At 39.3% G+C, this 14343-nt stretch overlaps 1 protein-coding gene across 1 annotated transcript; it reads right to left on the reverse strand.

Annotated features, from left to right (window-relative positions):
* Positions 1–12890: 12890 nt before the first annotated feature.
* Positions 12891–14169, reverse strand: LOC106093707 (phosphatidylinositol-glycan biosynthesis class X protein). The gene is made up of 4 exons (XM_013260830.2): positions 13949–14169; positions 13756–13888; positions 13522–13670; positions 12891–13461 (listed from the first exon to the last, which is right to left on the reverse strand). The coding sequence occupies exons 1-4, from the start codon at positions 14065–14067 to the stop codon at positions 13056–13058; spliced, it is 807 nt and encodes a 268-aa protein (XP_013116284.1). The 5' UTR covers positions 14068–14169; the 3' UTR covers positions 12891–13055.
* Between the last annotated feature and the right edge of the window lie 174 nt (positions 14170–14343).

Consider the following 14343-nt stretch of genomic DNA (forward strand, 5'->3'; position numbering starts at 1 on the left):
GAGTAAGAGAAATCGCGGTCAGGCTTTTGACCCAAATACGTCAGTGGCTGAGATAGAATTGAAAAGGCAAAGAATGGCCGAACAGGGCACATCAGGCAACGCGAATGAGGGTCAAATACGGGATCTCTCGAATACCATAATTAATCAGCCAGTTACGGCACCTGCTGGAACATCGGAAAATAGGTTAAACGATAATAATCAGGGTATTGAGGGTACCGTAAAGGCTATAGTTAGCAATGAATTGATTGATATACGCAGGACAATGGAGACGTTGGCCAGGTCGATTAAGGATTTGTCTATGGTAGTAGGGCAACGACAAGCTCCACCTAGTGAGCGTGCCATTTCTGGCGTAGGTGACGGTGGATTTGTTAACGAGGCTTTAGTACAGAGGCCAATGGCAGATACGCATGATTCTGCGGTGGCCACGGATAGGCCCGGATCCGCCATGCACTCCACAAACAGCAGTAGCCACTATCCAAACTCCGCGATAAATGATCAAATAAGGATTAGAATTGACAAGTTTGGAATAAATTTTGACGGTAACGTACAAAGATTGACCGTAGAGGAATTTATTTTCCGTCTCGAGTGTCTGCAGGCCCAGTACGCGATTCCATGGGAAGAGGTTTTGAGAGATTTCCGCTTGTTAGTTTCTGGCCCTGCTCTGGAATGGTTTTGGCACTCGCAGAAGACCAAATATTTCCGAGATTGGTTCCAATTGAGAGAGGCATTATTGTGCCAGTATCGAACCACGAAATCAGCGTTTGAGGCCATGAGGGATTTGGTAGATCGGAAGCAGGCAGGAAACGAGACAGTAGACGGGTACTTTCACAGCATGGCCCAGCTACGCGCCAGATTGGTGCAGCCTATAGGCGACCTAGACATGGTGAACATTTTGAAGGTGAATGTCAGGGATAATATAAAGATGATTGTTTACCCAATGTCCATTTCCACTGTGGAGATGTTACGAACTGAATGTAAGGAGGCGGAAAGAAATTTCCCCCGTAGAGAGCACAGATCCATGCCAGTATCCCGCCCCGTTAGGCAGGTCAGTGAAGTTTTTGTAGACGGTTATGAGGGTTTTGAACCAGATTATCAGCAGGATACTTCCGAGGAAGTGGCAGCTATTCGAATTCAAAACCAAAGGCAACCGAAGCAACTAATTTGCTGGAATTGTAACGAGGCCGGACATGTTTTTATGGAGTGTACTTCATCGGTAAGGTCCCTATTTTGTTATAGATGCGGGAAACCGAACACCATAACTCCAAAATGTCCGAGTTGCCAGCAGGGAAACCACCGGAGGGGCGTGGAGAAGTCAGGGGAACCGCGTCCGTCGGAAAACCCTGCGAACTAGCTCCAGTCGAGATTATATCCCGCAAGGAACAGAGTGTGAAGGAGAGAAATCGAGATGATATGATAGTGGAGCAGGAGGCGAAATTGACAGCTGGAAATAGACATTACATACCTGTTGAGATTCGGCAACAAAATTATAATGAGGCTCGAGATCGGATAATGGGCCCGGATTACAGTCCAAAAGAATTATCTAACCGAATCATTAAGATACGTCAGAGGACGGCAGAACAACGAAGATGCAAGCGTCTTGTAGTAGAGTCGATTGAGCGAGCCACTCGAGAAGACGGTGATCCTAGAGCATATGCTATTATTGAAGTGAGGAACAGTTTGATAAAAGGATTATTAGATACTGGGGCTTCCGTCAGTATATTGGGACGAGGTTGCAGAGAAAGAGTTGAGGAATTGCAACTTGACATAAAACCTATGTTCAACAATGTTGCAACGGCGAGTGGCCACAATTATAGGATTCTAGGCAAGATTGTTTGCGACATCAGATACAAGGATGTCTCAAAGGAGATGAATTTATATCTTTGCCCAGATCTGGAGCAAGAACTGTACCTAGGGATTGACTTTTGGCGAGAGTTTAATCTTGCTCCAGAAATATTAGGGTGTGCCGAATTGGATGTCCATCGCATGGCTATGGATTTCGTTGAAGCGCGACAAGAGTGCAAATTGAGACCTCACGACCTGACAGAGGACCAGAAACGAAGATTAGATGAGGCTATAGACCAATTTGATACTTTTGAGCAGAAGGGCTTGGGGCGTACCCAGCTCGAGAAACATACCATAAAATTGATTGAAGGGGCGGAGCCCGTGAAAGACCGATATTATCCGATATCTCCGGCCGTGCAGAAGATAACGTACGAAGAAATCGATAACATGCTGCGCTTGAATGTTATCGAACCTAGCGAAAGTCCTTGGAGCAATCGGACTACCATAGTAAGAAAACCCGGAAAGAACCGTTTTTGCCTTGATGCGAGAAAATTGAATAAGTTGACGGAAAAGGACGCCTACCCGCTTCAAAATATCGACGGTATTTTGAGTAGGATAGATGAGACGTATTTTATCAGTAGCGTCGATTTAAAGTTCGCATTTTGGCAGATAGAATTGGATGAGGAGAGTAGAAAATACACGGCCTTTACAGTTGCTGGTCGACCTTTATACCAGTTCCGCGTCATGCCCTTTGGGCTATGTAATGCGGCGCAGAGACTATGCCGTTTAATGGACAAGGTCGTACCAAGCAAGCTGAAGGAGAACGTATTTGTATACTTAGATGATTTACTGGTAATATCGAGCGGTTTTGAGGAGCATATTCGCCTTTTGAAGGAGGTGGCTCAATGTTTGAGAAACGCTGGTTTGACAATAGGCCTAAAGAAGTCTCAGTTTTGCTTCAGGGAGTTAAAGTACCTTGGATTTATTATTGGTGATGGTATGCTCCGAACGGACCCCGATAAACTCGAGGCTATACGCAAGATTCCGATCCCGAAAAATCCAAGGGAGGTGCGTAGCTTTCTGGGTACTGCGGGCTGGTACCGCAGATTTATAAGGGATTTCGCGACTATATCAGCCCCTTTGACGGATACCCTTAAGAAAGCGAGGAGATTTACGATGACTGAGGAGGCGAGGTGTGCTTTTGAAGAATTGAAGAAGGCTCTAACGTCAGCGCCGGTTTTGCGGCATGCTGATTTTACACGAAGATTCTTCGTACAATGTGACGCCTCAGACTACGGTATAGGGGCTGTTCTTTTTCAGTTGAATGACCAAGGGGAGGAGCACCCGATTGCGTTTTACTCGCAGAAATTGAACCAATGCCAGCGCAATTACAGTGTGACGGAGAAGGAGTGCCTTGCTGCCGTTATGGCAATAAGGAAATTTAGACCATATGTGGAGTTGATGGACTTCACCGTCATAACTGATCACGCGAGTTTGCAATGGTTAATGGGTCTCAAGGATTTGAGCGGAAGACTCGCCCGTTGGTCATTACAGCTGCAAGCGTACCGTTTCGACATAGAACATCGCAGAGGAAAGGATAACGTCGTTGCCGATATGCTGTCGCGGGTACCCTGTATTGAGGAACTGGATCTCAACCAGGTCCTGGATTTTGAGACTACAGAATTTGAGAGCGAGGCCTATCAAGACCTGATTAGAACGGTGGAAACCAATGGCGATAGACTCCCGGATTTGAAGGTGAAGAACGGTATGGTCTTTAAGAGGGTTCGAGGAGAGTGCGACGAGGAACTCCAGGAATACGTTTGGAGACTGTGGATACCCGACGCCTTGACTCATGTACTCATTCAGAAAGCCCATGACGGACCTACGGCTGCTCATGGTGGAATGGCTAAGACCCTATACCGACTTCGACAGACTTTCTACTGGCCTAATATGTGCACTCAGGTGAGGCAGTACGTTAACAATTGTGCTACGTGTAAGGAGACCAAGTCGGTGAATCGTAGCACTCAACCTACGATCGGCAATGAGGTGAGAACGGAGAGGCCGTTTCAAAAATTGTATATGGACTTTTTGGGTAAATATCCCCGGTCCAGAAGCGGTAACGCCTATATTTTTATTGTGGTAGACCACTTTTCGAAATTTACCTTCCTGAAGGCGATGAGAGAGGCGACTGCTACGAACGTGGTTAAATTTCTGGTCGAGGAAATTTTTAGGAAATTCGGTGTCCCAGAAACCATACATAGTGACAACGGGGCCCAATTTGTGTCAAAACATTTCAGAGAAATGGTGAATTCGTATCAAATCAGACACATGCAGACAGCGCCGTACTCTCCTCAATCTAACGCCTCAGAACGGGTAAACCAATCCGTTCTGAATGCGATTAGGGCTTACTTGGAGAAGGATCATCGAGACTGGGACCTCTACTTGTCGGAGATAGAGTGTGCACTGAGGACCTCGGTACATACAGCGACGGGCGTGACCCCGTTCTTTTCGCTTTTCGGATACCATATGTATTCAAGCGGGTCCGATTATAATCTGGCCAGGAGATTAGGTTCACTGACGGAGCATGAACTGGTACATATGGATAAAGCGGACCGCATGGCCCTTATTCGCGGAAAAATCAAGGATAATATGCATAGGGCATTTGAAGCTAGCTCCAGGCGATACAATCGCAGAGCGCGAACGGTCAAATTTGTCCCCGGTCAGGAGATATATCGCCGCAATTATGCCTTGAGTGATTTTGGCAAAAATTTCAATGCTAAATTTGCAAGGAAATTTTCGAAGTGCAGAATAAGCGGTATGGTGGGCAATAATATGTACCAGTTGGAGGATCTCAAGGGCAAACCTCTCGGTGTCGCCCATGCCAAGGACCTTAAGGCCTAACTTTACTGTGATAACATCTTTACCGTACTAAGTGCAATATTATCTGTGATCTAGATTAAACCGCGTGCAATATGGGATCAAGTATATGTTCGAGTATTTGTCCTAATTGTCTGTGGTTGTCTCTAGGTTATAGGATATTGGGGTAGAGGTGCAATAAGGGTGTCGTTTACCTTGGTATATGACGGAGTCGATCCCAACTGTTTGTTGGAGGCGGTATTGTGATAAGCGAGATGTCTTTGGGTTTGAATCTGAAATGGGAAAAAAATGAAGGGACCACAAAGTAAACTCATTATCAGTGAAATTGTGGAGACACTTCCCTAATTCTGATCTAGGTGATAGTTGCCCGGCTAATGAGACGTCAGGGTGTGGGAGTTCCCCACGTTGAACGCCCGATAATTGCCGTTCGCACACCGTTCATTCCGGCGTCAACTTGAAATCCTCGGTGTTTTGTTGCGAAGGCACCGAATGATATGGATTATCGAATGCTTTTATTCGACTTATTGGCTCAAGATTGAAATGGAAGATCATGGATATATAGCATGGATATTTTTTGTCGTTTTATTGGCGGTACCCAAACGGATGGACAGGACGGGGCTAAGACGGCTATGCCAGGGACATATTGGGATAGTACCAGTATACCTGTGGGGTCAAAAGGCATACGGACCCCAGTATATATGATTCCAGCCATGGTATATGCCATCTGCCTGGCGATGCCCCATTATGATAAGTGCCCCTGGTTGACATCACCAATGGCCGACCATACACCGAAGAGACCAGACGTATTGACATATGGCTCATCTTTTCGGCAGGCGTTGGAAAGTGCTTTGTGTTGTTGCTTTGGCGATTATTGGGTGGATGAGCTATAGCGATAGCTTTGTGCTGGAATTATAGTTATGAAGACAGCACAGTATATTTTGTTGGAATTCATTTCGATTCGTTGTTGCTTAATGCCCATATTCATAAAACTTAAAAGAAGCGTTAGAGTTGGCTTATTTGACAGATTCCAGCAAAACTGTCTAATAAGCCTACTATGAAGCTGTTTTGGGTTCTGTGAATACGGGTGTGAGTCTATATGTTTTGCTTTATTCATATGTATGTAGGCCGGCATGACAGAGATGTCACCTCGAAGTATTGCTATTGGGCCGGTTGGAAGACAATACATCATTGGGCAGGTGCGTTTTGCCCACCCCATTTCATGAATCTGGCAGGGAATTGTTTCCCGTGCTTTGCCATGTCTGGTCCAGAAGACAATTATTTTGCTTGTAGATTTATATTTTTTTTCTGCCATAAACATGCATTTCGCTGCATAGCCACATTTACGATACGAAGTGGTTTTTGGTGGCGAGTATGTATGTATGTGTGTGCGTGCTCTATAAGCAAATGACTTGATTTTCTTTTGTACAATTTCTGGCCGGTATTTTTTTATTTGCCATGGGCCAGAAGGTGACCAGTAGGCTGATGTATGTTTTTTATTGTCAGTGGAATGGAATGTGCCTCAGTTTTTATGCGGTGAAAGAAATTAATTTTAATTTCTTTTTATCTTTTCTTTGATATTTGTGTGTCTGCTCTGTTGCTTGCTTTGTGTGGAATGGCGTGGTTTGTCTGACAGCAACATGTGAGGAAGTGGTCGGAGGCATCGAAGTTTTTACGATAAGCGGAGTTGCATAAAATAGTAGTCGTCCATTCATAAATCCCGGAGGACATGGGGAATGACGACAATGGGATGTAGGACTGGGGAAAAGCAACGGGTGAAAACTTTAAAACAAAAGAAAATCAAAACCTGGTTTCGAAGATAAAATGCAGATTAAAGAAATGGCGTATTGCGGCTTGGGTAGATTGAGTATAAATAGGGTAGAAGCGTCAAAGATTGCCATTTTTAAAAAAAGTCAAATATTGCGACGGACGGATCTCTGGTGTTTAAATAAAAAAAAAAAAGAAATAAAAAGTAAAGTAAATACGTGCAAATAGTGGAATGGTTAACATTTGGTAATATATTGTTGTTTTAGTCACAGATTTTTTTTCATTGGGTCCAAGGAATTTAATTGAAGAATTCCAATTTTTGAAATAATTTTTCGCGCGCAATATCGAAATAAGAATTCGTGTGAGTATAGACAACGAAGTGAAAAACTTCACGTGAATTACCATGTTTTTAATTTGATAGGAAGCTATTGGCCTCCTGATCTATCAGGAGGCGGCAGTCCCTTTTTGGAATTTTGGTGCCCTATTTGGAGGTACATGGTCTTTGACACACGTTGCGCCCAGAATTGTGTTTTGACAACATCCATTCGTGCCAGAGTAAACACCCTCATATACCCAACCAACAGTAATATTCCCCCCAAATCCGTGGACATAAAGGTAGGAATCAAAAGTTGTAATCCCTGATAGCAATCTGTGGGTGTAAAGCACCAGCAACCTTTAGTCCGTCCGACCGTGTGGCCACTCTTGCCTTTTGTTGTCCAATTGGAACAGCGCTAATAACATCTCGTAATTGGAAGAATAACATAACCCCCAGTACTGGCTGTTAGATATGTTCGTGTGTGTGTGCCTGTAACTCATAGCAGAGCATTGTACTCGGTGAGACGTGTGTTTAACAGCCAAGTAAGAAGAAAGCCCGATTTTTAATTTAATGAATTTTGTGCTGATAACGTCATAATTGTCATTAAAGACATTATGAGATAAAAAGATTTTTATATTCCCAAAGAGAAAGAATTATTATGAACCTAAATAATCATTCATTTTTATATACATATTGACCCTATTTATGCAAATTTTTTTTTATAATATATTTATTTTTATGATTTATGTAGTGTCGTAGTTATAAGTTTAACCATCTTTTTATCCTTTCCTTACCTTTTTTTTGTGTTTTTTTTATTAAATATTATTTGTTAGGGATACTACAAAGTGAATCGGAAGCCATGTGTTGTTGATAGGGGCATATTTACTAATGTTTAACCCCAGATTAGAATCTACTTAATAGAGCTCTTTTAGGTAGGAAAAGTAACGTAAATTTTTAAAACCAGTATTTGGGATGGTCCCAGGAACTTTGTAGGTCTCATGTTTTCTTCTGATTCGTTTTTTTTTATTTTTTATCATATTGACCAATTTTGACAATATTGATTATTTTTACCAAATTTTATTATAAAAGAAAGGAAAATATGAATAAATATGTGTTTTGATTTAAGGGTATTAATAACCTATATGTTTTGAGTTCTTGATTCATTGAGAGGCAATATGTGAAGGCATAATGGAGTGACTTGAGGCTTAGGAAAAGGGGTTCACGGAAAATCAGGATTTGGTATGAGTGAACCATGGTAGGGAGGGCTGAGTGGGAGGTCTGGTCATCAAGGACCTCATAATAATGCAGATATCCCTTTACGTAGCGTGTTTTTGTTTTGTCAGATGTGTTCATTTTTTTTTTGTAAGCATACTTTTTTTTTCTTTGTTATGCCTCAGGCTGGGTTTCGGCGGGTTAAGAACCTCCTGAGTATGGTTGAGCTGCCGGTTTGCCGGACCTAGTGCTATAAAGGGGACATAACAAATGTAATTCCAATCTCTCTAATACAAAAAAAGAAAAAAAAAACACGCATATTTTGTTGTTGTCTTTTTATTTTGGGATAAGTTTAAAAAAGGGAAAATTTGCTCGTTTAGGCTCAATTATTTGCAAGCATTTAATAAAAAATGTAAAAATTTGGTTTGATCGGACGGAAAAAATGTCCATTGCATATTTGTAATCTAATATCAATCCCATGGCAGCCGGTTTGACCTGATCAGTGTCCCCAAACAGGGGATTTTTTCGTGATTGGGGAAATAATTTCTCATTTGGTGATGGAAAAAATTATGGCGTTTGTACAACAACCACAAATCATATGTTGCAATCTGCCATCTTGCCCTCAAGCTGATCGACGTTTTGCCAACACACTCATCTGACAACACACTCATCTTAATACCGTCATACCATGGCGAAATAATTAAAGGTGGTCTCATTTGTATAACAACCACAAATCATATGGTGCATCCGCCATCAAGCTGATCGATTTTTTGCCAACATACACAAAGAAATTTGTGTACGTGTGAGTATACGTGTGCGTACATGGGAAGAGAATATGCAAGAAAGAAGCTAACAACAAAGAGAATACAAACAATAATCTGACATCTAACGCTCAAACCTGGCCGACTTGTAACAGCTGTTCGCGTGAGACCACCTTTTTAAGTCCGCCTTCAATTCCCACCTGAATTTAGAACTTATAGCCTGTTTGTCGATCGCGTCACTGAAGAGTTTGTTTAAACTGCTATTCGAGCAAAAAGGGAAGAATTTCGATGTATAAACAGATTCATCAGAGTCAAAAGAGCTAATAACTCATCAAAAATAAATACTAAAAAGCATCTATATAGACGAATATAGATCGGAAAAGAAGCCCAGACGAACGAAAAGCAACCGTTCGACATCGACAAACAGGCTATTATATATGAATAATTGATTTTCTCAAAAAAATCAGAAATATTGCGGGCCGCCACACCATTAGCACCTTAAAATGTTGCTCCAAGTTCACACAACCGAAGAAAAGAAAAAAGTAATAAAAATATTTAAAAAAAAATCATACAAAACCCATAAGAGAAGTGCCAAATATTTGTTTATTTAATGCCTCAAAGGTTTTCAATAAGGTGTAGGCGATATGCCTTTTAAACTTGGCACTGTAAGATCTTGGAACTAGAATTCCGCTAGTCCGGAAGGGTGTTTTGAGCAGCTAACTTATATGAACTGTCACTTAAGTGGCATTTTTCCTTGGTAAATGGAAGCTTTTTATCCCCTAAGCTATTGTAGTAATCTACAATTTAATTGAAAAAGTTCAGATTTGCTTGCGAAACCCCAAAATTGGCCCCAACAGCTGCATAAAAAAGGCCCCAAAGCGACGACAATGGGCTCCAAAATATTTGTTGTTGTTCTCCATATACCTGTTTGGTGCATATATTAATTTTGAATTTTAGGGTATAATTTTCTGGGCCCAAACTTTATACAACCGGTCGGTCTATCTGTCTGCTTGGCAGGGTTTTTCGGTGGAGAGTTCCCCGTAGCTACTTGACCATAAATTTGAATTTTAGATAGGAATTTTTGGTTATTCTAAGGGAACTGTAATTAAAAAGGACTGTCATCGCAAGCCAACGGCCTCAGGGCGATTAATAAATTCCTATCCGACGCGTATTCCAAATAAGTCATAAAAAATTTCACCAAAAAACACAAACGTAATAAAAACGAGTGTGCGGCAAAATTCATTTCCGTGAACCGTTATAAAAACCTTATGAAACAAAAACCTAAAGTACAAATGAATTATTGGGTTGCCCAAAAAGTAATTGCGGATTTTTCATATGGTCGGCGTTGACAAATTTTTTCACAGCTTGTGACTCTGTAATTGCTTTCTTTCTTCTGTCAGTTATCAGCTGTTACTTTTAGCTTGCTTTAGAAAAAAAGTGTAAAAAAAGTATATTTGATTAAAGTTCATTCTAAGTCTTATTAAAAATGCATTTACTTTCTTTTAAAAAATCCGCAATTACTGTTTGGGCAACCCAATATAAACGGCGTACTGTGTACAAGTCAATAATATATACCGGAACTATAAGAAAGGTTGCAGAATCGAAATTTTACGACAAAGAAAAATATTATGTAATGGAAAAACCGCCAAACACACTATGGACTTTATTGTCGACCACAAAAAGTAATATTGACAAAATGGAAAAAATTAAATTAACTGCACGAAATGAAATAGAGAGCTGCCACCAAAGTTATGAAGGAACAACGAAAAACAAGGTTAACGGGACACAAATCAGATTTGCGATTAAGACACAACAATTCAACTCAAAACAAGTAAAAATGCATTAAGTTCTGCCGGGCCGAACTTTGGATACCCTCCACCTTGGATATATATGTATGTGTAATATACTCTTCGTCATAATCCGGTGAAGAATGCATTATTTATGCATCCACAGCAGCTATATCGAAAAATTTTCCGATTTGGACCAAATTCGGCACGAACATTGAGTAGTCTAATAAATACAAGTCACCGTTCAATTTTGTTTCAATATTGATATTTTTGGCAGCTATATCCAAATATAGAACGATCTGAACCATATAGAACATAGTGTGTTGAAAAGCATAACATAAGTAACTGTGTCAAATTTCAGCGAAATCGAATAGTTAATACGACTTTTATGGGGTTAAGACCTTAAATCAAGGGGTCGGTGTATATTGCAACTATATTAAAATCTGATCCGATCTGGACCGCCTTCAAGAAGATTATCTAGGGGCCTTACACAACTCACTATCCTAAATTTAAACGAAATCGGACAATAAATGCGCCTTTTATGGGAACTAGATCTTAAATCGAGAGATCGGTCTATATGGTAGATATATTCAAATCTGGACCGATCTGGGCCAGAATGGAGATGGATACCGGGTGGCCTAACACAACTGTCTCAAATTTCAGCAATATCATATTAATAATAATTGTGTCTTTTATGGGTCTAAGACCTTAAATCGACAGATAGGGGGCTATATCAAGATATAGTCTAACTTATCCTGCCTATGGACAAAGAAAGAACCTGTGCAAAGTTTCAGCTCAATATCTTCATTTTCTTTTGTAGCGTGATTTCAACAGGCAGACGGATGAACATGGCTAGATCGTTCTATATGTTTATGAAGACCAAGAATACAAGTATATAAAAAAATCGCCAAAATATTTTAGGCATCGCACAGAGCGAGAAAATAAAAAAACAATTTCAAGGCCCTAGGTTGTCCGGGCGCATTTTGGTTGGCTCCTAAATATGGTCACTACGGTATTTCGAAAAATTGCCAAATCTTTATTTATGGTCTGATTTGCAAAATTTCAAGTCCGCTTGGGGTCTACAATATCTCCACTGGTTTCGGAGATATTCGTCTTTAATTTTTTTGTGCAATTTTGACCGAGATCTGCTTCGTATTTGACAATTTGCGAATACATTTGTGGTTCGATTTTCATTTTATGCATGATTTGGATTCGTGACAAAATTTACAATGACTTTGGCGCGACAAGTGTCCACATCAGATTATTCAGTTAAAGTTATACACTTTGAAAGTCAAAAAATGTAAAAAAAAGGGTTTTTTGAATTTTTTTTTGGTCAAAATAACGAACTTTTTAACACCTCAGCTCTAACCATTTCAAAGAGATATCTCTACCCGTGCTCACAAGGCATATTATTTACTAGTTTTTTTCGATTTTCTCCTACTGTTTGATTTTTATACCCTCCACCATATGATGCGGGTATACTAATTTCGTCATTCTCTTTGTAACTACTCGAAATATTCGTCTGAGACCCCATTAAGTATATATATTCTTGATCGTAGTGACATTTTGAGTCGATCTAGTCTTGTCCGTCCGTCCGTCTGTCTGTTAACTTAACCTAGTGTTCACTTTACACGTCATGTTGCAAAAACAAACCAACTTTCTGTTAACTAAAAAAGGACCATGACCTATATGTATTTATTTATTTGTTCATTATGCAATTAAAGCCACAAGTGACCAATCAAGCAATCACAAAATTCAGCGTGTATAAGAACTACTCCATAAAAAAATATATTAATAAATACATAAATTAAGTCTAATCTTTGTAATAAACCCTATTATCGTTTTAGAAAAAATAAAAATATATTCATTCCAGCATCAGGATGCTACTTAAAAAAAACATAGTAAAAAACTTTTTAAAAAAACATTGATCTTTCCTTTATGAGACGCTGAACGCATGTCTGAGTTCGGCCTAAAAGGTATTAGGAAAATACAATTTTGTTAAACACCAAAATATAATTAATAAACACCAAAACATAGCTCTTTTATGAAAAGCATATGGCTCCAAAAACATGTTTTTCCATATATTTTTGAAAATCAAAATCCCGAAATTATCTATAAAATTGGTTTACGAAATTAAAATGATTTGAATAAATAAATTTTTGAGAAATTCGGTTAGAGCTATTAAACTACCTAAAATGCTATTTAGATGGCTCTCGTATTGGGGAAATAGGAAAAGCTCTATGTGTATTTTAAGGATTATTTAGTCAGATAATTAGTTTTATGACCTGCATTTAGCCTTAATTTATCCTAGCTATTCACCGAAATTTAAAATGTTGTAATAAAACAAAATTAGTTTTTCGTATGCAGACATTGAATCGATCAAGCACAACATTCATTCACACGAAACACTAACTCTCGTGTACGGTGTAATTTTATTTTGTATCACGTATGGTAAAATTAATTAAGAACAATTACAAAATGACTAATAAAATTATAACATAACTACATATATATAAAAACGTGTCAACCAATTTTCATCATGCAATTTGCTAACAACTACTTGATTTTTCTCTGCAGTAAACGTTGCTCATCCAACTTTTCGTTGATTAGAATCGGTATGTGCCTTGTTCGAAATATTGTCCATAGGGATACAGCCCAACTGATAATGATTGTTAGGTATAGGACAGTTGGATGAGCACTAACATTGCCTATGGGTATTTCTGCATGTAAAGATGATTTTATTTGTAATGCTATATTGACAAGTTTCCAGTTGCACACACCGGAACTCCTCACATTTATGTCCCTCTTTATATACTCTCGGATGGCGGGAACTGACTCGTCCAAGCAATAGATTGTATTCGATTCGATTTCTAATTTGCGCTCCACTAGATCCTGTTCTTCAGGGATGGGGCATTTTATATACATTGCTGCTGGCGCTATAAGATCAACTGGAATGAAAGAGCTGCGAGCAAAAACAAAAAAGAATTGAAAAAATTGTTAAAAATGCCAAACGGTTTCTTACTTTTCATCATTAGGTGCATGGTACCGAAAATGAATAGGCAATGTTACTGTGTCTGACACTTTGGTCGATCCTTTTATGAATATTTCAAAATCACTGGATTCTTCGGTTGGTTTTTCAATATCCACATAGCCTGGATATATAGCATCAAGCTGAATTCAAAAATCATTTAAAAAACATTTTTTTATATTGGAAGTATTTTATGTTAAACTTTAAACATTGGGGGTTATATATTACCTTCTTCTTTCTAACAAGATCATCCAGTTGGTCAACACTTATGTACACAGATGCTGGCAGAGATTGCTGTAAAATATACTCGCAGTTCTTACCAGCCAATGGATAATCGAATTGCACAGTGTAGATAAGGTCTCTGAAATGAGTAATCCATCCATATATTTAAAACACTAAATAGCAACACAATACTACGCACCTATGATACCCCCCATCCCTCAGTTCAATTCCGACAATGGGCGTTGTTAGCAAATCTTTCTGTTGTTGCGATGGCATAATTGTTAGCACAAAGTAAGCAATAAGTAATGACTCTCTCATATCCTTAACTATTTTTCACTATTTTTTAACAACTAAACAAACATTTCACATTTGGCAAAACACAAGAAAACACAACTCAGCTGATTATAAGTCGATATTTGGATGAGGGATCTTAAGGTCGTCTTTCGACTAATCGATTAATCGACTTTTTGTGTAAAAAAGTCGAAAAGACGAAGTCGACTTTTACTACATAAATTTCAATATGATAATAATAAAAAAAAAAATAAATATAATATATAATAAGGTGGTCTCACGCGAACAGCTGTTAGCAGCCGG

The sequence above is a fragment of the Stomoxys calcitrans genome, chromosome 5, assembly GCF_963082655.1.
Source record: "Stomoxys calcitrans chromosome 5, idStoCalc2.1, whole genome shotgun sequence".
NCBI classification, from domain to species: domain Eukaryota; kingdom Metazoa; phylum Arthropoda; class Insecta; order Diptera; family Muscidae; genus Stomoxys; species Stomoxys calcitrans.